This window comes from Bactrocera tryoni, chromosome 2 (genome assembly GCF_016617805.1).
Source record: "Bactrocera tryoni isolate S06 chromosome 2, CSIRO_BtryS06_freeze2, whole genome shotgun sequence".
In the NCBI taxonomy this organism is placed as follows: domain Eukaryota; kingdom Metazoa; phylum Arthropoda; class Insecta; order Diptera; family Tephritidae; genus Bactrocera; species Bactrocera tryoni.
The window spans coordinates 48,429,823-48,457,444 of record NC_052500.1 but is presented as its reverse complement, the minus strand read 5'-3'; the positions used below and the strand labels follow the sequence as shown (position 1 = coordinate 48,457,444).

General features: G+C 39.2%; 1 protein-coding gene across 1 annotated transcript in view; it reads left to right on the top strand.

Moving 5' to 3' along the window:
• LOC120768741 (voltage-dependent calcium channel subunit alpha-2/delta-3-like) overlaps positions 1–27,622 on the top strand; it is a 94,342-nt gene that overhangs the window by 50,884 nt on the left and 15,836 nt on the right. Inside the window, exon 3 of the mRNA XM_040095513.1 lies at positions 12,385–12,495. Within this exon, the coding sequence (XP_039951447.1) occupies positions 12,385–12,495 (111 nt within the window). The remainder of the gene's footprint in view (positions 1–12,384; positions 12,496–27,622) is intronic.

Genomic DNA, 27,622 nt, shown 5'->3' with positions numbered 1-27,622 from the left:
TATCGCTGTAGTTCGATTTCGCCGAATAAACTTAATAGAGAGTGGGGTTATATATATGTATATAACCCTATATCTATCTCGCTTAGTTCAACCGTTAGGTGAACAAAACTATTATACTCTGTAGTAGCATGTTGCTAGAGTATAAAAATATTCATCGAAACTATCAAATATTGCCACCTTTAACTTATGCATGTTCATAGTTTAGCACGCTTTGATCTTCACTAAGCAAGTAATGTGTTGGGTGGGGCGTATGAGCAACATAATAACACAATAACTTAATGCCGAAATGGGTGCCTCGCTCAAATTTAGCCAGATACACTTTTCTCTATAACATTTCTGCTTATATATAAGCAACAAATGTGCATATACTGTATATACTTCGAAGTATGTAAGTACATACGCATGTAAATATATATAAGTTATGTATGTACATGTAAGGGCAACGGGTGTCACACCAACGCACGTCCTTGCTCCACTTTGAGTTTATTTGCGCTGCAAGGAGCGTTAAAACTTCGCTAAATGTGTATTCCTGCTTACACGAATGTGTTGCAATACTTTTTTGCTGTTGTTGTTGTCATTGCTGGCATATCTTTTTTGCTGTTGTTTTTTTAAGCGTTTTGTAGCTTTTCGTTTTATTGCTATTGTTGTTGCAGCTATGGCTGCTTCGGATTGCAACTGACATCACCAACAACAACAACAACAACGTTAGCAACAGTACTTGCTCGTGGCTCATATTCATACGCACTGCGAGGCTGTTATATATACGGTACATATACTTAGACGCATACCAACAATTGCACTTAAGCACATATTTATTGCATTACGCGGAAATGTGTGTGTGTGTGTGACAACAAAAGCGAAAGCAAAAACAATACGCATACTTCAGCGTACGCGCACATTTATAGCTTGCGGTTGCAGCGTGTCGTCTTCTGTTGCGGTTGTTCGCTGCCGCGTCGCCTCAACGCCCCGCACCCAAGGCAACACCTTGCTCGCTTACTCCGTCGTCGCAGCCTCGGTTCGGAGTACGCATACTTCGCTCGCTGTGTGGTGTTAGCCATGGAATAGGAAAACTTTTTCACTTGCCACATGCAACGCACTGACGCATAAGAAAATGTGTGTGGCAAGCAACTCCCATTTCGTGGAGCGGCAGCCAAATCTCCCTGATGTTGTTGGTTTGTGCAATTCGGCGCAGCGGTGGGTTTCTACTATTTGTGTGGTGGTGTGTGCTGGCAATCGCTTTTTGCCTTCATCTTCTGTGGTTAGCTGCGCCGTGTACCGTTGCGCTGTCTTGCGTTGCGTTGCGCTTGTTGCGGTTGAAGTTGCACTCTGCCGTTGCCAGCGCTGGTGTTGCCACTTCTGTTTTTGTTGTTAATGGTGCTGATGTTCTCACTTCGTCGTCTCTTTTTCCTGATATTTTTTGTGTGTGCTATTTTCCAGTTGCTTTCATTTCTTGTGCTACGCCGACCTCTTGTCGGCACTTTCATTGCATTATTTGTGGCTGTCGCTTCCCTGAATCGTCGAAAATATTTTTTAAAGATTTGTTGTTGTGCTCTTTTAGCTTTTTGTTGTTTCATAGTCAGCTACAATTTTTTTGCATCACTCTGCATTCGACAGCAAGCTGCTAATAAAACAGTTTATGTATGTATGTATGCGGGTAGAGCAATCTCGTATATTTTAAATAAAGCAAGACCAGAAGAACACGCTCCCAGTGGAGTTGCAACATGCAATGTGGAGAAATTGAAAATTTCTTGTTAGCTATTGTACCTTCTATGCCTTGTATCAAACTCTCATAAATTAGCCATAAATTTCGATAAACAATGCTGGCGCCTAAACATGGCCATATGAAGCATTTATTAAAAGCCCAAAGGCAACCGACACCTCATTAATTTATAACATAAAAAAGCTTAAAGAAAGTGATGAATTAAATTGTGAGAATTTGTTTCCCATAAATCAATGAAAATTTTTTATTATTGCATCACTACAAGGCATTGTATAAGGTTGTCAAATATCTCCTTCGGTTTTTAGCTCTTTATTTAATGCTTTACAAAAGGAGTTACAATGATCGGATTTAGTTCGATAATCTGTTTCCATCTAGACGGCAACTTCATAATATCCCCCTCGTAGAAACCCTCTTCGTAGAAGCCCACCTCCTTATTTGCGAAGAACTCGGACAGCCACTTTTCACAAGCCTCTTTTGAGTTCAACCTTACACCAACAAGGTCGTTCGCCATGCTATAATACAGGAACAGGTGGCAATCACTTGGCGCTAAGTCCTGACTATATGGTCGATGCGATAAAACCTCCCATCCGAGCTCCTGTAGCTTCTGACGCGTCGTCAACGAAGTGTGTGGTCTGGCGTTGTCCCGATGGAACACTACACTCTTCCTGTTGGCCAATTCCGGACGCTTCTGGTCGATCGCCTGCTTCAAGCGGAGCAGCTCATAGTGGATGATTCCCTTCCAATCCCACCAAACACACAGCAAAACCTTCCTGGCCGGCTTGGCCACTGTTTTCACGATTCACCAGCCTTCGACCACAACCGTTTTCGCTTGATATTGTCGTATGTGATCCATTTTTCGTCGCCAGTCACCATCTGCTTCGTTCCGTTTCAGCAGCATAACGCAGGCGTTGATTCAGTTCAGAAGGTTTGTTTGCGTCAAATCATGCGGCACCCAAACATCAAGTTTTTTTTGTGTATCAAGCCTTCTGCAGATGATTTAAAATGCTTTGATGACTAAGTCCCATCTTCTGGGCGATATCACGAGATGTCACATGCCCTTCTAACTCGATGTTTTCCATGATTTGATCGGTATTCGTCATCACAGATCTTCCAGCAGCTGGCTTATCCATGATGTCGTTTTCACCTGCTCTGAATCGTCGAAACCATTCCTCCGCATTTTGAAATGATAGAGTACCATCCCCCAAAACATTATTGATCTCACGGAACGTTTTTCTATCGGATTTGCCTTTAACGAAAGAAAACTTTAAAATTGCGCGAATTTCGACGTTAGTGAACTTCATGTTTACACGTCTATCACTGTTGAACGCAATATCCAAACTAATCATGCATAGCGTCGTTTTGTAGGTTATGTCAAAACCTTTCCAAGATGTATAGTATTACCAGGTACGAGCTCTGAAGCGCTTTATACATAGCCGCGAAATTCAAAAGACAAAAAGTCGGTTCAATCTCCGAGATAGAATTTTTTGTTGGGTTCACTTAAGTTAAGCACTATGCATATATATCAATTCTCCTCAGACTGCATGCTTATAACTTCTTGATTCCAGCAATCTAAAAGAGTATGTTCATAGCTATCGGAGTGGCTTACTTAAAGGACTTTATACAAAAGGAAGCTCACGTGAATAACTTCTATACTTTCCCTTTTACATTTTATCAATCGTCTAGAAAATTTATTTGATATATAGTGTTTTTCACCAAAATTCCGTAGCTTTGCCTATAGCTTAGGTTAGGAAGAGCGAAGAGTTCACAATTCAATAGCGGACTAGAGCTAATGGTAGTGTAGCTCTGATAAAGCTCCCGCGAGTCCCAGCTATCCAACAAGATTGCACGAAAAAAGTACCGACGAGTTCCCATTCTACGGCTAGCGGGGTTGCGATGCCTCAGCTTTGCCTGTTGTGGGCGGACATCCATACTAGTCGTAACTTAAAGTGACTCGATGCCATTGATAGCGAAGGCATTCCTTATGTAGTCAAGGAGCACACGGTTAGTTAGTTCAAAGCAATCTGAGTGGATAGTGTGTTCTTTAAAGAAGCCTGTACTCCAGCGCATGAGATATTCCGCAACCTTAATGGTAGCAATCTCGTGTGCAGAAAAAAAATACAACCAGAGTTTGGTTTGACGACCTGATATCCAAAGCTCCACTCCTGCCGCTCGTTGTCGGGGATTGCTTATTCATTTGAACTTATTTAGCAACTAACCTGCTACTATAGGTCGTTCGGCTATCCATGACCTGCCGACCCCCCCGGTTGCTTGGAGCCTAGCTAGAGCGCCCAAAGTTTGTGTGCGTGTGCCTATACGCACTGGAGGATTCGTCTCCAATGCCGAGCGGATCAGTAGCACCGACCACCCAAGCGGTCGATTAAAGCGCTATCGCGGTGGTACTGCCCACAACTCCAGCCAAGTGGGACAAACACTATCTTGGACACTCCCATCTTCGGAAGTGCGAATTTACTGGGGTGCAAACCTTCAAATGTCATATGTAGAACAGTAAAATGCACAAAATTCCTACTGGTAATCTGGTATTGTTAATACATGATTGGAATACTACCGCCGCACGCTTACAGAATGGAGCTGACTAAACGAAGAGACAAATACTAGGCAAACAATGGAGAATATCTTTTGCACTCGTTCCGCATTGGCAAGGCAATGCTTCAAGTATTTGGGGTTCTGTTGAAATTCGCATTAAGTGCTGGCTTCCAGAAAGAATTCTACTCTTCATGAGCTACTGTATGTAACGACACTCCATCTAGAACGGATCGCGAAGGACAAAAACTGATCTAAGCGTGCACTCTCGCTTGGTATATATTCTGGTCTGGAATTGAGTCCTCTTATTAATAATATGCCTTGTTCTTTTTATGAAAAACTTAACAACTTCGATACAATTCTCGTTTTACGGATTATGGCTCTGGACTGACTTCCACCGCATATTCGTGAATGAACTTAGAAGTTTCTAGTACAACAACTCCGTTCAGGTTCTACCTCCTTGTAGATATGGTAATTGAGAAAATGCTATCGACAGTTGGCTCAGCAATGCAGGGGTCTAAATATTTACTTGGAGCCATGCTCCAGCTGAAGGCACAAAAATTGTACTCAACGCCCCTTGTAACAGAGAAGAGTCGACCAATTTTTAATTTTGCTTTCACTTTTATCAGCTTTTAATTTTTTCGTTACTGCATGACCTATGAGCTCTTTTTGATCATAATACTACTGATTGAGCATGATGAAATAAACGAAAAATCGATCGAAACGATTACTAAGATCTACCCTAACATATGTACATATCCGTAGTACAAACAGAGCTTTAGAAATCCCGTGACATTTCAAATACAACCAAACTGAAGAAAAACTGTAGAAATATCGAAACGAAGCAGCAAGAAAACGCAAACTGCAACCATCACCCATTCTACTTAAAGACGAAGGAGGAGCAAAAGTTAAAGCCATAGCCCGAGTAGCCTGATGAAAAAGGCAACGGAACAGAAATAGTAATGCGTTGGAAAGAACTTCAAATTAAAGAATGTGTTACTCCGTTGGAGATGCCACATTTTAGTTACTATCTCTTGGTATGCACTTGGTTGCATTGTCTCCTTCTCTTATACATAACTGCTTGGCTGCTGTCGTTCTGGCGCCACACACACACACCCCTACACATGTACAACAGAAAACCATTTGTGATAGGAGCAGTTGCAAAACAAATAAAAAAAAGTAAAAATTTCAAGAAAAGTTTTCACATCGACATTGCTGCATAGAAGTTGAGAGAATGTATGTAAATGTTGGCAGAGTGAGCAGAAGAGAAAGAGATGCAATGGTGGAGGGATGCAGCAGGCAGATTCAGCTGACACTGGTTGGTATGTAAGTGTCAGTATTATGGCGTACGGGTCGTATACGTAACATTGCGTCGTTGATAGTCATCTTTACAATAAATATTATGTAGATGATTATGTTGATGATGAAAATGACAATAATGAATACAATGCTGAGCGAAATATGTTTATGCTGTCACAGATTTATCTCTAGCTCCACCAAGGCGTTGAGTTGGCTTCTCTTCGCTCCTTCTACGGATCTATCTTAAACTCCTCTATTTATGTAAGAGTATTTGCGTATGTGTGTTTGTAATGGCATATTTTTGTTTCGAAATTAATTAAAAAATAAAATCACTGAAGGCAGAACGATTTTACAAACCTTTTAACTTACTTTTTTCGCTTTCTACTTCGCCCATGTCACACGCAATGTCACTCGTCGGATTTAATTATGCGCAATATAGCTACACATTTATGCTGATTATGACGACGATACTGAAGTCAAAAATTAAAAAATTGCAGCAAAATGAAAAATAGAAATTATAATGAATGAAAACTTTAAAATAGCGCGAATTTCGGCGTTAGTGAACTCTATGTTTACACGTCTGTTTACACAGGCTTGCAACGACATATGAAGCAAGGTTTTCATATTATTGTTTTTTAACTATTTCTATAACAAAAAATTCTAAACTTGTCGATGAGTTAGACGGCCGATAAAATGCTTATTATCACGATTTTTTCATATAATACATGACGTAATTTATTACAACTTTCGAGTATATCAAAGGACAACATTTGAATAACATTTTGTGAATTGCGGAAAATCCGCCAGCCTCAGCTGGTTTTGGGAGACACCGCCAGGAAACATCTTCTCGCGGTGGTCAGCATAATGGACGATAGGTTGATTTAAAATCTAAAAGTCAAACTTTTTCGGCTAATAGATGAACATAGACTGTGACTATTCCAAGGATTAGGAAACTGAAATGGACGTGCAGTATTATTTTAAAAAAATAAACACAAAGTAAACGATTTTTTGAAATTTCGAAATGTACGTCACTCCTTAATTTCTCTTCTAAAAGTTGAAAGCACTATTTTTCATATACTGCTGGGTTAGAACGCTGTTAGTTCTGCAATCAGTTGTTGAAACAATACCTGCTAAAACAACAACAAACTGATTGAACCTTATCAGTGTGGCTTTAGACCTGGAAAATCAACAGCTGACCAGATATTCACCTTGCGCCACATCTTGGAAAAGACCCGTGAAAGGAGAATCGACACACACCACCTCTTCGTCAATTTCAAAGCTGCTTTCGACAGTACGAAAAGGAGCTGCTTTTATGCCGCGATGTCTGAATTTGGTATCCCCGTCAAACTAATACGGCTGTGTAAACTGACGTTGTTATCAAACAAACAGTCGTCGCACTCAAGACTCTGCTCTCACGTCACTGTTGACAGTCAAAACTTTGAAGTTGTAGATAATTCCGTATATTTGGGAACCAGTATAAACACCACCAACAATGTCAGCCTGGAAATCCAACGCAGGATAACTCTTGCCAACAGGTGCTACTTCGGACTGAATAGGCAATTGAGAAGTAAAGTCCTCTCTCGATGAACAAATACCAAACTCTATAAGTCACTCATTATCCACGTCCTGCTATATGGTGCAGAGGCTTGGACGATGATAATAACTGATTAGTCGACGTTGCGAGTTTTCAATAGAAAAGTTCTGCGAAAGATTTATGGTCCTTTGCGCGTTGACCACGGCGAATACCGCATTCGAGGGAACTATGAGCTGTACGAGATATACGACGACATTGATATAGTTCAACGAATTAAAAGACAGCGGCTACACTGGCTAGGTCATGTTGTCTCAATGGACGAAAACACTCCAGCTCTGAAAGTATTCGACGCCGTACCCGCCGGGGGAAGCAGACAAAGAGGAAGACCTTCACTCCGTTGGAAGAACCTGGTGGAGGAGGACCTGGCTGCGCTTGGAATATTCAATCGGCGCCATGCAGCGAAAAGAAAAAACGACTGGCGCGCTGTTGTTAACTCGGCTTTAATCGCATAAGCGGTGTCTACGCCAGTAAAGAAGAAGAGGAAGAAGAACAACAGCAACTATCACGGATTCACCCATTCGAAAACTATCGGGAGTCACTGTCGAGATTTTAAATTTTTCATTTTTTGTTGAAAAAAAAATATATGTATACATATTTTGTATTTTATGAATAATGACACCTACATTATGTAGCAGACTGGGAGTTTCAAGAGAACTTCCTACTTCTTATATACTCACGCAAAATGTGAGCGTATGTACCCGCCTACTCATGCACGCACCATTCATGCGTACACTTAGTTTCGCCGGTTTCATTTCCATTAAAATTTTTTGTGAATTAATTAGAAAACTTTTCCCAACTGCCAGCAAAAGAGTTTTACGCATTATGTATAGAGATAGCGAAGAGCTGTGAATGCATGAGAAACATAGTAAAATGATTGAATGAATGTGGGAATACAGTTATGCTGCATGGCACAATAATAAAGCGAGATATTTTTGTATAGCGTTCTACCCAGTAAATGTATATACATATGTATATGCATAGTGTTAAAGTAATGAGCTTGCTGAGGTACAAGCAAATCTTCAGCGCCACAACCACTCCAACCAAGGTGTTATTATGAAAATCCCTCTAGCGCTCTTTAGCTTCTCAATTCTCTTTCTATTGACTGGCGCAGCGCAAGATGGAGTGTAGAGGTAGAGTTGTACTCCTTCTCCTGGGTAATTCAACTCAACCTGAATGTGGAGTTCAAAATATTGGGTTGACTTGCGCGTTGAGTACAAATAAAGTGCAGATTTTGTTTACATAAACTTTATAGTATGGAAGACAATTGCAATGAGGTAAATTCAAATTGAACAAAGCAAAGTTGAATAACTACACAAACATATGCATAACCACTCAAATAACCAAGTGCCTAAAAACGCCTCTCAGCTGTTGAGTTGAGTGATATCCCAAGGCAATTTTCAATAATCGAAAAATTCATCTGAAATCATTAGGCTCGTCTGCAAGTTTGGACATGGGAGGATTTCAGACATTATTATGCGAATATATATGTATGTACGTTACAACAACAACAGTGGAAGTTTAAACTTTGAGTGCAAATAAATAATTTGCGAAATGCTCAGACAAATTGGTGATTTTCTCTGTCTGGGCATATTTAATAAGTTCAACGTTACATGAATGCCCCAGCGTGCGGCTGAAGTGTTTAGCGCTAAAATTTCATTTTACCTCAGCAAAATGGGTGTGGCACTTGTACGCACCGTTTGACATCACAGTGCGCCAGTTAAGCAATTACTCGCCTAATTAGTTAGTTTTATAATTTTTATTAGTTTAAACAAAATAGAAAGTTACTCCAAGCTGTATTTAAGACTAATGGAAGCGTCTTCACTGATTTAAGCTTTGCCGGAAAATTAATTGGCCGCTTTTGCTCGGAAAGCACAACATTTTTCAATTATCAAGTGGGGTGGGAAGAGTTGAATGAACACCCAGAAGGAAACGTAGTAGACCCTATAAAATGTATGCCATGTATAAATGATCAGCGTGATGAGCTGATGACCTGAGTCGATTTAGCCATGTCTTTCTGTCTACCCGTATATATACGTTCTAGTCCCACAATTTTTGAGATATCGATCTGAAAATTTTCACTTGTTCTTTTCTCACAAAGAAGCTGGTTATTTGTCGCAACAGCGTTATCGGACCTCTATAGCATTTAGCTGTCATACAAACTGAACATTCGGATTCAAGTTATCGGAAATTGTTTCCTTTGACGACTTATCTTCACGTAATTTGTCCTGGATCATTATCCTAGGCAAAAATACAATATCCGGAGTAATTTTTGGGATCTCGTCACTGTAGCATATGGTTGACATACAAAATAAACAATCGGATTCAAGTTCATCCAAGGAACCTTTTGTATTTGCGAAAGATATTATAGCTTCGATTTAAACGAAGTTATAGTTCTTTCTTGTTTCTAGCATTGGTTTCCCTCGGAGAAAGCTTTTAACACGAAAGGCCTTTCTTAAGTATCTTACAATCATTCCAAAGCGCAGTGGAGGCTGATATCGGTTGAGGTAAGGGCATCCCCCATATATCGAGCAAATTCAACTCAAGTTTAAATTGGGTTTAAATTTAATAAATATTACTTAAAAGTTCGCATTTGCTGTAGGTTTTTCTTTGTTATCCAGCTGTAAATTACCAAACGATTTTGCCTGAGTAAATACTCTTTCAACAATTCTTTCGTTTCATAGCAAAGCTATACTCTACGCCATTTGATGAAATCTACCGTTTCTGTCTCTGTACGTAAACAGCATCGACAGTTTTCTGGCTAATGTTGATATTATTAAGAATAATTAAAGTACAGTAAATGTTCAACATACTCAACCAGTAAGTTTTTGGCTTCTTAAGGCTTGAAATAAGCGAGATGTTATTCCTCAGCTTGACAAAGTTACAATAAGTACGATTGTTTAAAGGCACACTTTTCAAAATTATCATAACGAAAAGAGACTTGAGTCAGCGCAGGTTCTCTAGTACTAGCTTATTCAAATTCAAGGGAACAAAACTCAGTTTTTAACCGCAGTTCGACAATAAATACCGGTATGTCACAGTTCCTTGTAAAGGATTGGGTAGAAATATTTTTCTAATCCAAAAGCAAAAATAGCCTTGTCATTTCTTCCTTTCAATTTCATAAATAAATTTATTGACTCTTCCTAAATCTTGAGGACAAACAAAGTTTTATTTCACATGCTCATATTTTTATAAATAAGTGTCATACATATTTTTCTCATAAGGAAAAACTTACACTCTGTTCCTGTGCACACTGTTCCTATCTGCCATTATCTCAACATCTTCGTAATCATTTTTTTTATTTATTCGACATGGTCCGCAATCATTATTAGTTTGGTTATATTATCCTTCTATGAAAATATAATAGGTTGTCAAATATCTCCCTTCCGTCTCTTTGTCTTTTGAATTTCGCGGCTATATATAAAGCGCTACAGGGCTCGTATAGTGACATAACCTACAAAACGACGGTATGCATGATTAGTTTGGATATTACGTTCAACAGTTATAGGTTAAAGGCAAATCCGATATAGTAACGTTCCGTGAGATTAATAATGTTTTCGGGATGATACTCTATCACCCCGAACTGCGGAGGAATGGTTTCGACGATTCAGAGCGGGTGAAAACGACACCATGGATATGCCAGCTGGCGGAAGACCTGTGACAACGAATACCGATCAAATCATAAAAAACATCGAATTAGACCGGCATGTGGCATCTCGTGACATCGCCCAGAAGATGCGAGTACGTCACCAAACCATTTTAAACCATCTGTAGAAGGCTTGGTACACAAAAAAACTTGATGTTTGGATGCCGCATGATTTGACGCAAACAAACCTTCTGGACCAAATCAATGCCTACGATATGCTGCTGAAATGGAACGAACTCGACCCATTTTTGAAGCGGATGGTAACCGGCGACGAAAAATGGATCACATTCGACAATATCAAGCGAAAACGGTTGTGGTCGAAGGCTGGTGAATCGTCCCAAACAGTGGACAAACCGGGATTGATAGCCAGAAAGGTTTTGCTGTGTGCTTGGTGGAATTGAAAGGGAATCATCCACTAAGAGCTGCTCCCATATGGCCAGACGCTTAATTCTACCATCTACTGTGAACAACTGGACCGCTTGAAGCAGGCGATCGACCAGAAGCGTCCAGATTTGGCCAACAGGAAGGGTATAGTATTCCACCAGGACAACGCCAGACCACACACTACGTTGATGACTCGTCGGAAGCTACGAGAGCTCGGATGGGGGGTTTTATCGCATTCACCATATAGCCCGGACACAGCATCAAGTGATTACCACCTGTTCCCGTCCATGGCGAACGCCCTTGTTGGTGTAAAGTCCGATTTATTCGCAAATAAGGAGGGGGGCTTCTACGATGGGGATATTATGAAGTTGCCGTCTAGATGGAAACAGATTATTGAATGAAACGGTGCATATTTGAACTAAATCCGATCACTGTAACCATTTTTGTAAAGCATTGAATAAAAAACAAAAAAACGGAAGGGAGATATTTGACAACTTTATATATCAAACACCGAGGCTGTGTATAATGCCGAAGCTTCATTAACATCGTTAAATTTTATTCTGGATTGTTGCAAACCTAAAAGTGAAGATTTATTTAGGACTTTAAGTGTTGGAGTATTGTTATACAAATTTTCGAAAGAAGGTAATAGATGTTTACAAATTAAATAGGAAAAATGACTTAAAATCAAACCTAAGGGTTCGAGATTTACAATTCTTCAAAATTAATTTTACTTGATATTTTTACGTTAAAAACTCGACTAACAAATCTTCCAGCCGCTGATTGTAACTAATTCCATGTGTAATGCAGGTCTGAGGATAGGGACCATAGACTGAGACAGAGCTACACGACATTGTTTCTGTTTAACAGGAAGGCCTTATGAACATTTATAGATCATTGATGTTGATGAATATCTTCTAAAGTGAAGGCTTTCAAGCGTTATTTTTATTATTCATCTTTTATAAAGACTCTGCAATATATATAATACTTATGCTATTTATGCATATATACATACATACTTTTTCTCACTTCCGCGCATTAAAAATCTTAAAAAATTTCACGAAACAGCAGGAGAATCAATGATAAATCAAAGTTTTTGCTGAAATCCTGCCAATCAAGTTAAAATTTTAATATCCTTGCACATTTTCATAAGCGTACAAATTTCACTAATTTTTGTTTCCATTTTGCGCTCTTTTCTCTATACAGCGTTTTAAGGACAGTGACATCGAAGTGAAGCGAAAGGATGGCATCATGTTGCTGCGCGAATTGGCAGCTGAGGTGAAAAATTTCATGGATTTCAAACGCAACGCTGTGATGGTAAGTTCACACATACATGCATACATACATATATACATTAAAAATTTATCAATAATCGTAACAGTAAAGCTACGTAACACAGTTATGCCGAAGCCAATGCCAAACTAATGAAGGCGGAAGCACCAAAACTGGCAAAGGCGGCAACGACGTCGCGAGGGCGCAAAGAAAGCGCGACGCGGCAGCTTTCAGCCGGGACGAAGGTTGGCAGCAAATAAAATGTCCTTATAGCGCCCAGAAGTAGGCAACGGTGGGTGCGAGGAACGTCGCAGAACATTGTCGAAGCAGTGAAGTGTTTAAAAATTATAATTTCTTTGATATCCGCGAGCGATTTTTGAGAAATTGAAACAGAGACTCGCTGCCTTTGTTAGTGTGCCTCACGCTGATTGTGTAGGCATCTATAAGACTTTGAGGCAAGCAAATATAATGTGGAAAGGAAAAAAGTGTATAAATAAGTTGCAACTTTAAAACAACGCCGTTAGGCTTTTGTGGCGCGTAATAAGGAGAATCGAAAAAGAGTAGCCCTTACAAATCAGTGGTTAGCTATATGCCAAGAACTCTGCCACAGATTGTGAAGCTACTAAAACGGTTCAAGAGTACATGCGTAAATATGTAAATATATACAGTGGTACCTCGACATACGAGTTTAATTCGTTCCGCAACCTTGCTCGTATCTTGAATTACTCGTATCTCGAAGCAAGTTTCCCCATACAAAACAATTGAGCTACCATTAAGCCGTTCCAACCTCCAAAATGTCACCCCAGTTATTTTTGTTACGTAGTTTTGAATAATAAAACCGTATTTATAAATATCAAATATTTATTACACAAAAACAAAAAAGAGAACGTAAAGAAATAAATTAGATATCCTCACTGGTCTTTGCCTTTTTTGCTACATTTTTCTCGCTTTCACTTGTAGGCCGTTTAGAAAAAAACTAGTCCAAGGAGGTTTGTTTCTTCATCCCTCTCATAATGTTCCAGAAATGAGTTAGGCAAGTGTCATTACAAAGGTCAGATGCACGAGCTGTTGCAACTTTTTCTGGGTGTTTTTTTCCACGAACTGTGAAACTCTCTCCCACATTCCCATCTGACTCCTCAAAACCAATTTCTTGCATAACCTCAGTATGCTACTGTGACTGTAACTCTTATATCTCCTTAGTCGTCAGTTCCTGGGTGTGCTCCTTGATGAGCTCGTTCCCGTCTCTCTCTTCCACCTCTAGACCCATGGAATTCCCCAGAGATACAATCTCCTCATCTACTGAGACATCGGGTTCCAATTCTTCATAGATCCTTTCAACTGCACAACTTATCACAGCGGAAGCACGCTGCTGACTGATCGTGATGGCGCGACCGGCCTCGTATCTCGAAAAACTCGTATGTTGGGGCACTTGTATGTCGAGGTACCACTGTATTTATTTACATTATATATGCAAATATATACCACCAATAGTTATGACATAGTGTATGTAAAAGGTTAATACGACTCCGGTATTTGATATCGCTGTGGGCGCTTATGCTTGCATCGAACATAAGTAAAACAAAACCGTAAAGACTCACGTTTCTATGATTTTGCCATTACGTCGCGTATTTATTGCGCAATAAATAAAAAAATCTATGCATAAACTTTAGTTACCTTAAGGTATGCTTGTGTGCACAGATTTTATTTATTGGATGCTCGTGTTGCCTGCAATCCCACACAACTTATTACCAGGGGCTGGTCATTCGATTGATGTGACTAACAAAAACTGAGTTGCTTACTCGTTTTTATGATTGGTATAATATTGCTGCTTACTTAATGCGTAAATTTAGGGTCATTGATTTATATTTTTGGTGTTGTATTTCAAAAACTCACCTGTAGTTAAGAGATAACATCGATTATTTCTCGAAGGTTGAAAATAAGCATTAGTGTAAATAGCACATGTTCCACCTTTTTAGAAATTTTGTGTTCTGAAAATATATAGTAAATAGTCTGATAGTCGGATAATAATAATAGCTGACCCCGCAGGCGTTGTCCTGCGTGAAATTATGTGTTTTGAAATGAAAAGAACGTTGAATTTTTATTGTGTTGAAACTTATTAATTTACTATTTTTCTACATTTTTTTTAATGTAACGCAGCTTGATAAATAACATTTTTTGGTTTCTGTTCCGGAGCGTAAATGTACAGAGAAGATGGTTTTCCAACTCATGAACACGCCACGTATAGCTGGCTGTGTGAAAAACATAGCATTTCCAGATTTATGCCACACACTTCTAGCGACTAACCTTGCGTCCTGTTGATTGTCAGCGCAAATGCAATTTTCCCGGGAAACTGAAATGGCAAATTGTTGGAGCTCAAAGGAATTTGTAGAATCAACCATTCTGTGCTCCGTCACAATTAGTCGGGTTCCATTACACAGTTTCGGCGCATGAAGATTGTGAAACGTAATAATGACAGATCCAACTGTGAAACGCAATTTGGAAATTCCACTGGATATTTTAGATCGTATAATTAAGCGTCTGGCTATATAGGAGCAGCTCATAGTTAGTGATTCCGTACCAATCCCACCAAACACACAGCAAGACCTTTCTGGCTGTCAATCCCGGCTTGGCCACTGTTTGGGACGATTCACCGGTCTTCGACCACAATCGTTTTCGCTAGATATTGTCGTATGTGATCCATTTTTCGTCGCCAGTCACCATCCGCTTCAAAAATGGGTCGAGTTTGTTCCGTTTCAGTAGGATATCGCAGGCGTTGATTCGGTCCAGAAGGCTTTTTTCCGTCAAATCATGCCGCACCCAAACATCGAGCTTTTTTGTTGAATACGTTGTGCAGGTGGCTTAAAATGGTTTGGTGACAAACTCCCATATTCTGGGCGATGTCACGAGATGCCACATGCCGGTGCCATTGATCGGTATTCGTTGTCACAGGTCTTCCGCCAGCTGGCTTATCCATGGGGTCGTTTTCAACCGCTCTGAATCGTCGAAACCATTCCTCCGCAGTTCGAAATGATAAAGTACTATCCACCAAAACACCATTAAACTCACGGAATGTTTCTCTATCGGATTTGCCTTTAACGAAGGAAAACTTTAAAATAGCGCGAATTTCTGCGTTAGAGAAATCCATGTTTACACGGCTATAACTGTTGAACGTAATATCCGAACTAATCATGCATAGCGGCTTTTTGTAGGTTATGTCAATACCTTTCAAAGATGTACTATATAGTATTGCCAGATACGAGGTCTGTAGCGCTTTATACATAGCCGCGAAATTCAAAAGAAAAAATGGCGGAAGGGAGATATTTGACAACCGTATATATAAATCCATATCTATCTCGTTCAGCTTTAGGTGTTATAAACAAATGTTATAGCAAGAATATGAAAAATATACGTAACTAGTCAAACCAGTAGGTAATAATAATCAATACTACTCAGGTAAAAGATTAGGTTGGGTTCACAATTAAGCGCTAAACTATATTGCGACTTTAAAAATTGTAGTACAGCACATTTTATTCACAAAAAAAATTTAAATAATATTTAAAATTGGGAAAATAAGCTTTGTTAAGCTTTTGATGAGCCAGTAAATATTTGTATATAACGCATATATATATATTTATAGTACACATGTGGCATGCAGCACTGAGTCCTTAAGCAGACGGTTGATTGCGAAAAATAAACCAAAACAATATTCAAAGGCAGCTAAATGCCAACAACTCAGCACCATAATATGTGTGTATATAATATTTAAAACTTTACAACAACAACATAAATACATTCTCTGCACACCAATTTCATTTTGCACCTTCACTCCTTATGATGCTTTGACTGCATTGAAGACATTACTTTACTGCTGACACGGTCCAGCAATACACCACAAACATCTGCCACCCGCAGCCACAGCTGAGCATCCGCATCCGCATTTTATATGCAGAAAACTTTGGCACAACTTTTTAGTTTTCGTACGTTTGCTTGCCTCTATTTAATATTAGGATGAAAAAAAATTCAAATTTTCTTACGGTGCTTCAGCTACGAAACGAACGTTTGTTACGGTTGCATATATATAGTGGTAAATACTCGCCCAAAACGAGGCTCCCATGCCTCACAACTGCTCCCACTCACACGCTTTCATACCCTTTTCACATGTAACTCTATTCTGGGAAGGATTATGGTGTCGCTCTTCTTGAAACACCTATCCCCACGTAAACCAACTGTGAAGAGATATGCACCGGTTAATATATACACATGTCTTTAGGCATCTCTTTGTACGTGTTTAGGCGCACACGTGAATTTTCGGCAGGCTTTGCTACGTTTCAGGTGGGGGAGCTGGCGCTGGTCTGCTTGCCTAAATTCATTGCCTTCGTCCATCATTTTATGCGGATGTATTTGCCTTCAAGCGCTGCTGTGTATGTGTGTATGTGTTTGTTTTCACTAATACATAACGAAACTTATTTCACCTCAGTTACATTAATATTTATTGGCCCAAGCATCCTTAGCATTTTTATCATGCATATTTGATATATTTTGCAAGCTTTGTTTTACTTGTTGTTGTTGTGGCTGTGTCCGCACATTATGTTGGATTGGATTATCCAACAAATCTACGAAAATCCCTTAAATGCTATTACTTGGGACGCAGAAATCAAATGCTCACATAAATACCTGTGTAGTTTGTAGTTCTGCGTATTGAACAAATTCCATAAGACTGAAAAAGATATTCAATAAATATTTCGAAAGTATAAAAACTAGGCTATAATGTAAGTATGTTAAGTTATTATTCAGTTTTTTTTAGAATAAACCAAAAGTGTTTAAAAAGCTGATTATTAAGCGTACAAACTTTGATTTCAACTCTTAGCCTGAGTTCACTGTGCGCCCTCGTTTTCTTAGAACTAGAGTGATTGAAAGCTTTTGACAGTTCATATACGAAGTGATAGTTAGTGTGCATGTGCGCAGTTTCATCCCGTTATGCTTTAAAGACTTCCTATAAAGTATTATGGGACTAACCTTTAAAGAAAGTACAGTCCCTTCAAACGAAAAAGTGTTTCATACAGGCACTAGAAACCATTTTTCCAGTTTGTAGTCTTAGCGGTCCGATATTGGTGATTACGACAAATGAATAGCATCTTTAGGAGAAGCTAGGGTACTGCGTCGAATACTTTCAGAGCTGGAGTGTTTTCGTTCATTCGAACAACATGACCTATGACCTAGCCACCGTAGCCACTGTCTTTTAATTCGCTGAACTATTTCAAAGTCGTCGTATATCTCATACAGCTCATCGTTCCATCGAATGCGATATTCGCCGTGGCCAATGCGTAAAGCACCATAAATCTTTCGCAGAACTTTTCTCTCGAAAACTCGTAACATCGACTCATCAGTTGTTGGCATCGTCCAGGCCTCTGCACCATATAGCAGGACGGAGATAATGAGTGACTTATAGAGTTTGATTTTTGTTCGTCGAGAGAGGACTTTACTTCTCAATTGCCTACTCAGTCCGAAGTAGCACCTGTTGGCAAGAGTTATCCTACGTTAGATTTCCAGGCTGATGTTGTTGTTGGTGTTGATGTTAGTTCCTAAATATACGAAATTATCTACAACTTCGAAATTACGTAGGTGCCTAGTCGCGAGTGCGCCGACTGTTTGTTTGATGACAGGAGATATTTCGTCTTGCCCTCGTTCACCAGCAGACCCATTTGCTTCGATGCTTTATCCTTTTTGGAGAAAGCAGAACTAGCGGGGAGGTTGTTAAGGCTAATGATGCGAATATCCTATCAAAGGCAGCTTTGAAATCGACGAAAAGATGGTGCGTGTCGATTCTATTTTCACGGGTATTTTCCTAGATTTGGTGCATGGTAAATATCTGTATTGTATAATGGTTCGATATATTCGAGGAATGAAGCATTGCCTTGGATAATAATCTATGCCGAATTTATTGAAGATATCCACACAAGGTTTTGATTTTGGTCGATCTATATATTTGACCTTATAGTGCTTCAATATCGGCGAATCCGACAATGGATCTGAAGTACTATGTACATAGTTGGCGTAATTATAAACTGATGGGCATGGGTGTCCGATATGAGCTTCTGGGTGTTTCAAACTTCGTGGCAAACTTAATATACCTTGTTCTGGATACAATGGATCTTTACACCATCTGCGTACACAGGCGATGAATAATGAATGAATGAATGAATGATGTAATCTATATATACAAGCAAGTGCTGCACATCACTATTCACAATTTAATTCTTTTTATTATTCTTTATGAATTTTCGAATACTGGAAGTCTTCATTTCGTTTAACTTTTGAAAATAAGGTTTTAATATTTCCGGTAAAAATGCCTCTAACTTACGATTTATTCTCTTTGTTTATAATATTAAATTAAGTCCACATAATAATTAGATAAAAGCTTGGATAAGTTGTTGAATATTGCAATTCATGAAAATATGGAATTTTTGCTAGAATCACCAAAAATTTATAGCGCAAAATAAAGAATAAATTGCTACAGATTAGATACGGTCATTATTAAAGATTTTCTTATAAACGACCCTACTTGGAATCTCCCATCTTTAAAGATCAAAGTTTGACTGTTAATAAGTTTTCCTATTTAAAATCGATGCAAAAAACGTTATCAACTCGAACTAAATTTTTTTTTGAACGGCAATTTTCTTGAATATAATTCAAGGCATATTTAACGGTAGCAATATAACTTACAAATAACAAAAACCAAAAAGCGAATTAGGCCGCTGGCAACTTCCACGAAATGAATGTTTTGTTTTTGTGGTTGTTTCTTGGCTTCTATGAACTACAGAATCAGTAATAAAAAATTTTAAAAGAAAAGACCTGGTTGTTCAATAAGTTTTGTCGTTCGATAAAAGAAGGCGTGTTGCTACCAGCCCACATTTTTTTAATTGTTTTGTTGGTACACTCTTTATATGAACGCATGTGAAGTTTAATTTCAATCTGTCAATTCATTCTTTGTTTACAAGCCATTTAGTGTCGCCGTATCAAAGTATTTTTTTCTACAATGAAAAAATTGAATATCGTGCAGTGATAAACTTCTTATTTTTGGAAGATTTAGCACCAAAAGAAATTCACGAACGAATAATAAAAGTGTATAATGATTGTTCACCTACAATTAGAACAGTAGAAAGATGGGTTGCTGAATTTAAACGTGGTCGTAAGAAGACGATCCACTTGAAGGACGTCCAAAAAGCGCATCAACACCAGAAATCAAAGCCAAAATACAGGATATGCTTTTGGAAGATCGTCGATTTAGTGGAGGATATACACATATCATTAGACAGTGTGAGCTATATTTTAAGTGAAATTTTGGGTTTTAGAAAACTGTGTGCCGCATTTGCAGTGGAACAAGAACACATTCGAATGCGACTTTCTCAGCAACATTTGGAGCGTTTTAAAAAGGATAAAGTGGATTTTGTGCGTTGATTCATCAGTATTATGAGACTTGGTTCTATCACCATGATCCTGAACCAAAACAAGAGGCTAAAGAGTGGTATGAACATGGTTGTACGCCTTCGAAACGAGTTCGCGCCCGTAAATCGGTCAAGAAGGTTATGGCATCAGTTTTTTGGGATGCGAGAAGAATTTTGTTTGTGGATTAATTCTGAATATTACTGCAACTTTTTGGACCACTTGAGGGAAAAAATTCTTGAAAATACCCGGTTTGCAGAAGCTAAAAATCGTTTTTCATCAGGAAATTGCACGGTGTCACAAGTGCATAGCTAAATTCCGTGAATTAAAGTTCGAATTGCTGGAGCATCCACCGCATTCACTAGATTTGGCCCCCAGCGACTTCCATTTGTTTCTAGAACATAAAAAATTTATGTGTGACAAGCGGTTTTCATCAAATTAAGAGGACATAACGGCTGTTGAAGCGTATCTTGCAGACCTTCCGGATTCGCAATTCAGCTATGGGATCCACAGAGGACCGTTTGAACAAGTGTATTAATGTTCCGGGAAATTATACTGAATGATAAAGTGTATTTTGAAATATAAAATTGTGTTTTTCTTATTAAATGACAAAACTTATTGAGCAACCTGGTATATTTTTATTTAGTAAACCCTGAGAGAGACTACGGTAATACAATATGTGTGAAAAACTTAAAAGTTCATGGTGCTTATTATCGCCTACTTTCAGGTTCTTTTGGGATTTAGAATCGTATTCACTCCCTATACCATAGCGTTAGGAACTACTAAAGGAATTTATACCAATAATAAGAGAATTTTATTAAACGAATACAGAGACGTTCCACATAATCGAACGTGTAAAGGGTAAAGTCCAATGCAAGCTTTTAGACTGCAATTAACAAGGGGTAAAACGTTTCCATAAACCCACTACCGCGCACCGCTCTGTTTCAGTATTTTATTAGCGATATTTCTGTTGCTTTCTCAATTAAAAAACCCAGACAGTGCGCCACAGTCTACAACAACAAAAGCGAATGAGAGAGCGTAAATAAATAATTCGGCAGTTTATTTGAGCATCCACCCATTTACCAAAGCAATTGACGCTCGGTTTGGTTATTACCCGCACAATTGATATTTAACAGAAGGAACCCCTCAAAATGGAAGACAGCGAGTGTAGGGATCTCCAGCGGTTGTATAGCGTAAGTGGGTTGTTGCTGTTGCTTGTGTGAGGTTGCGCGGCAGCCAGCCATTGTTGAAACCATGGCAATCGACAATTCGATGACTGCCGAATGAATGGGCCGTTCGTGGCTACCATAGGCGTGTTGTTGCCGTTGTCGTTGTTATTGTTATTGATGCTTTTACGGATTTTTGCACGTGCAGCGTGGCCATCAACACAGCCAACAAAAAAGAAGCGTCGCGTCGCGTCGCACCAACATAACCGCATCTCCATCCGCCTGCTCAGCCGTCGTCCTTAAAATCCACCTGCTTTTCCCACCTTCCCACCTTCGCACCGCCGCAACCGCAAATGCCACATTGGCAATTTGCACTTGTGTTCAACATGAAAATAATGAAAAACAATTCGTGCATGCGGTAAAGCGACTAGACAACGAACGCGGCGCGGCGCAAATGCATAACTTCCCCGGACTCTAGAGAGATCGCCTCGGTCTGCTGCCGGGGTAGCGGTGTCACGGGTCAGCTGTCTGTAACAGGCGCCCATAACGAGTAGCCAACAACTGCTGCTGGTTGCATTTCCGCTTCGCATGTGGCGAAAAATAACAACTACAAAATAAAACAAACAACAACAAAACTGTAAAAAAATAAATGGCAAATATAGCGAAGTGGTAACGCGGCTCGCGCGGCAAATGCCACCTGACAGGACAGCAGAAAGCTACAGCGCCGTAGTTGGTAGGTGGACAACTTTATGGCCAGTGCAAATTGTTTGCCTGCGGGCCGACCGAACTCGGGCAGACACGCGAAAGCACCGACAGACAAACAAGCGGACAGGTAGACAAATGCGCAGACGGTATGGCAACCAAGCGCTGGTGTACGTGTGTATGAGTGAGTCTGGCATGTGCATGAAGCTTCTTTGCATTGCGTGTGAATCGGGTCAATGCAACGTGGCACCGAGTACATGCATCATGTCGGAGTGGCAGCATAACACCTCCACCAATGGTGGTGGCTAGGTCCAAAAAAAAGTTGCTACATACAAAGCAGGATGCATGGAGATGAACATGCGAACAAAGAAGGATGTGCAAGTCAGTTACTCAGTCAGTCGGTCGTTTGCTTTGGTTAGTTCGTTGGTTGAAAGTCAATGACTGAGGTGCCTTTGTGGTTCTTTGCTTGCGTTTTGTTGTTTTTTGAAACTTAAACAAGTGGAAATAATTGATTTAAGACATACATTTCGTGAAATGTTATAGAAGTGGAGTTATTTTTCAAAAATGCTGCAGTTACTTATGTCATACCAAATTTTCAGGTTTTATCCAACTTTCTATTTATCTTTATATGTATATAAAAAGTACGTGTCACGTTGTTTGTCCGCGATAGACTCCCTAAGCTACTGAACCGATTCTAGTAAAATTTAGCACACAGTATTCAATTTGAACCAACTTAGAAGATACGTTAGCTAAAACAATATATAAATAAAGAATACAGTGAAAGCTCTCTCAAATGCACGCCTTATTAAGCGGACATCTCTGTTAAGCATGCACATTGTTGATGTTTATTAAAAACTTCTAATAACATCTCTATTAACTGCATAGAAACGCTGGTAACCAGATATTGAGAAAGCAGCCTTAAATTCGTTATTTGTATACTCTCGCAACAAAGTTGCTAAGGAGAGTATTATAGTTTTGTTCACATAACGGTTGTTTGTAAGTCCTAAAACTAAAAGAGTCAGATATAGGGTTATATATACCAAAGTGATCAGGGTGGCGAGTAGGGTTGAAATCCGGATGTCTGTCTGTCCGTCCGTCTGTCCGTCTGTCCGTTGAGTAAAAATTGAGATATCTTGATGAAACTTGGTACACGTATTTCTTAAGATAAGAAGGTTAAGTTCGAAGATGGGCAAAATCGGCCCACTGCCACGCCCACAAAATGGCGGAAACCGAAAACCTATAAAGTGTCATAACTAAGCCAAAAATAAAGATATTAAAGTGAAATTCGGCACAAAAGATCGCATTAAGGAGGGGCATATTTGGACGTAATTTTTTTGGGAAAGTGGGCGTGGCCCCGCCCCCCACTAAGTTGTTTGTACATATCTCGGAAACTACTGTAGCTATGTCAACCAAACTCTACAGAGTCGTTTCCTTCAGGCACTTCCATATGCAGTTCGAAAATGGAAGAAATCGGATAATAACCACGCCCACCTCCCATACAAAGATTATGTTGAAAATCACTAAAAGTGCGTTAACCGACTAACAAAAAACGCCAGAAACACTAAATTTTGCGGAAGAAGTGGCAGAAGGATGCTGCCCAGGCTTTCTTTAAAAATTGAAAATGGGCGTGGCGTCGCCCACTTATGGACCAAAAACCATATCTCAGGAACTACTCAACCGATTTCAATGAAATTCGGTATATAATATGTATAATATTTTCTTAACACCCTGATGACATTTACGAAATATGGTTGAAATCGGTTCACAACCACTCCTTCTTTCAATATAACGCTATTTTGAATTCCATCTGATGCCTTATTTGTATAATGTATACATTAGGAAATGAAAATACAATTCAGTACTCAAAGTACACAAATTGATCTAATCTAATTAATTTTACAGCAAAATAAAAAAATATGTAAATTATTATCACTTTATCATGCGAGAGTATAAAATGTTCGGTGACACCCGAACTTAGCCCTTCCTTACTTGTTTCCAATGAAATTTATTTGTACGAACATATTCAAAATTAAACCTCTAGTACAACCCCTTGGATTCTTATACCGACAAAAACGTGTTCGTCTTTATTCGCAAATGAAATTTTCACTGTATTGAATAGTTTATTGTATGAACAATAGCATAAAATGTATACCACAGCAACGCGTGGCCGGATCCCCTAGTAATTTTTTATATCTGCAGATTAAATGACTGATCCAAAGATCACACGTAGCCTACTATATCATATGCAGTTCTTTGTGAATGCCATGAAAAACAAAGCTTCTACGTTCGGTCTTATAAGTCCACAAAGTAAGTGCCTGTATCAGCCACAAATTTTCTCAGACGTTTAATTTTTATTCCCATCAACTTGGTAGGATATCTGAAGGTATGAGCTCCCAAGTGTTTAAGGATCTCGCAAACATGGCACAATCGAGAATGAAGTGTTGAGATAATTTCACTTCGTCTTCCTCCATATAGCTTCTGTCGCTGGCTTCTGGTAAGATTCTCAACCCTACAGAATGGACGCCGATAGGGCAAAGAACCCACTGAATCTCTTATGATTGACCAAAAGAGGTCATGAAGTTATAAAAACCCAACGCTGGCCAAACTATAGCGAAGCACAGTTAGTAGTAGAACACACAAGGAAAAGGGAGCACCAACCCTGAAGGCGCGAATAAAGTTCCTTGGCAGCTCATCAACTTTACAATTACCTGCGATTTCACTATGGCCAAGCAGCCATACCAGTCTTATCACAAAGTTACTCAAAGTTATTGATAACGAGAGACGATAGTCATTCCTCTGAAGGAGGCTGCACTCCGGAACAGCAAATTTATCGCTATCTAAATGGCAGCAACCTTGGCTTAAAAAACATTGCAACAGTCAAGAGGTCTAAAGCTGAAGTTGATAGAGATTTTCTGACATTATCAATATTCCTTCACCAACATTCTCCCATGTGTTGGAACCATCCTAAGAGAAGCTTATTGCCCGTCGCCCCTAACGTGTTCTACCCACCCACAACTTCCTCGATAGTATTTGGACAGAGAAAGACGCTATAGTTTTGTTTGACGATTCTAAAATCGAAAAGATCTGGTTAGAGTCAAAGTAAGCGAAAATGTCAGAATCCGTACAGATACGTGTTCATTTAGAAACCCAGATTATCTGAGTATAAAAGCAATCTTCGCGGCCATACACCTTCCGGCGATATGTAAGAGCGCCATATGCCGAATGTACCTTAGTTAGAGTGAACCTTAGTACACCACATATGCAATCTAAGCGTAATACTACCTTTTTCGCTTAATTCTTTCTTTTTTGAACCAAGCCATTCCGAAAATAAGTATATCCAATAGCACAGAAATGTGACAAAAACTTTGAAAAGTCTCGATTCGACGATTGCAGACACAACCCAGGTACAGTAGATACAGAATTGCCTTGGAGTTATAGATAACATACTTTCTAAGGCGCTGGTTTTAGTTACGCATTATTAATTATCTAAGTATATTTTGGGAATGTTGGGACAAGCCAGTCCGCTGAACACTCGCAGGGCCATTGAAAGGACAATACTAAGACAGCACACAAAAAAAAAAATATATATATATATCATACCCATATCTTGTTGTTGGTACACTGCGACCTGCACATTTTTAAATTAAATTTGGCATCCAAGAACTGAAGCAATGAATTATCTGTATCCGATGCAAACTTTTTATTAAAATCCCCACTTAGAATCATCATAATTTTATTGTATTCTTTCAATAATTCATGATACTTCTAGTGCATTCTTAATTAAACTTTCGTGAATTAGTTCAATAAATGTATTTATTAATTGATTATTAGAAATAATCTTAATACTGAAATACTGTGATCTAATTATGTTTGATTTGCACATATAGAAATATACTTTGGCAGTTAAATGCATACATTGAAAACTCAGCTCGCAATTCAAAACATTTTCATATTTTTTTTTAACAAAATGTTTCCTCAATCGACTCTCGGTATAGATGGTACTAATGGTATAGACGTTGTCCTTTGCCCTATTGGCTTTTTATGGTAAACTAATTCAATAAAAAACTTTTGCATTACCAAAAAAAGGTCTTCTTCTTTACTGGCTTAGACACCGCTTATGCGTTATAGCCGAGTTAAAAACAGCGCGCCAGTCGTTTCTTCTTTTCGCTACGTGGCGCCACTTGGATATTCCCAGCGATGCCAGGTCTTCTGCACCTGGTCCTTCCAAAAATTGGAGGCCTTCCTCTTCTCTGCTTACACTGGCGGGTACTGCGTCGAATGCTTTCAGAGCTGGAGTGTTGAGGTCCGATGATATCAGTACCTGCTTGATAAAGTTCTGCAGCTCGAATTATTTTCTCCAGCAGCAGATTTAAGAAGTCGCACTATAGGGAGTCGCCTAGTCTGAAACCTTATTTGGTATCGAAAGGCTCTAAAAGGTCCTTCCCGATCCTGACAGAGCTTTTGATGTTGCTCAACGTCAGTTTACACAGCCGTATTAGTTTTTCGGGGAAACCAAACTCAGACATCGTGGCATAAAGGCAGCTCCTTTTCGTGCAGTCAAAAGCAGCTTTGAAATAGACGAAGAGGTGGTGTGTGCCGATTCTCCTTTCACCGGTCTTTCTGGTCAGTTGTTGGTTTTGCAGGTCTAAAGCAAAACTGATAAGGTCCAATCAGTTTGTGGACGGTGGGCTTTGTTCTTTCACACAATACGCTCGATAGAACCTTATACGTGATGTTGAGGAGGCTAATCCCACGGTAGTTAGCCCAGATTGTGGGGTCTCCTTTTTGTGGATTGGGCAGAGCACACTTAAATTCCAATCGTTGGGCATGCTTTCGTCCGACCATATTTTACAAAGAAGCTGATGCATGCTCGCCGCCGTGTTTGAATAGCCTAGAGTTAGAAAACCTAATAGAACCTTGTTTCACTTTTTTACGTATTCTCTCATTGAGACTACAACTAGACTTTCAACCAAATATTTAATGTTTACACTTTCCAAAGACAAAATTACAGCCGTCCAACAAATGGCCCGTGATTTAGTAAGGTAAGTCCTTGGAGGACAAAAAAATGTGCTGCCTAAAATAACTATATTCAAAGTTCTTCGAATCAACTAGGAATACTCTCTGAGCTTTGGTAATATTCAGCCAGAAACTATGAGCAAATATTAAACTCTTCCATATGTTATTTTTCACCATTAAAGTCATTTATCAAACACATCATCCTTAAATGCACAAACAGACAACTGAAAGAATAAAGAATGGAAAATTAATGAAAAAGATGTTTAGTTTGCATCTTCCCAGGCGACATAATTATCACCAAGAAAATTATTTCCTAGTACAACTCAACATGCGCTCTTACTGCCACCTACCAGAGTGCAGGGAACCAACAACTCGACACCCAAGAGCACTACAACAAAAAAGTGAGAAAATATCTTGACTGACTTGTTTACATGCACTTTTCCAGTGATACTTAAATATGTGTTTATTTGCGTTCATTTTTTCTGTTTTTTTTCGTGGGAAATATGAACTCTTACGCAATGGCACAGACAGTGCAATGGCATAGAGTCCTTTAAGGAAACATCCATAGCAAACACAATGACTATAGAATTTAAACCTTGAAAGTGTGAATCATCCACAGCGCGGCAGCAAATGTGCGAAAAGAAGCTTAAAGTGGAAGAAAGAATTAGAAAGCAAGCGGCAAGATGGACAGCTTAGACTTTAGAAATGCAGCGCCAAATTGCAACTTTTTGGGATGAGAGCGGAGGGTTGTAAGTTTATAAAGCAAACATGAACTGGCAGACAAACAAGCGAAGATTTTGAAAAAAAAAACAGAAAATTATTTAAAAGCCGGCCAAATGAACACG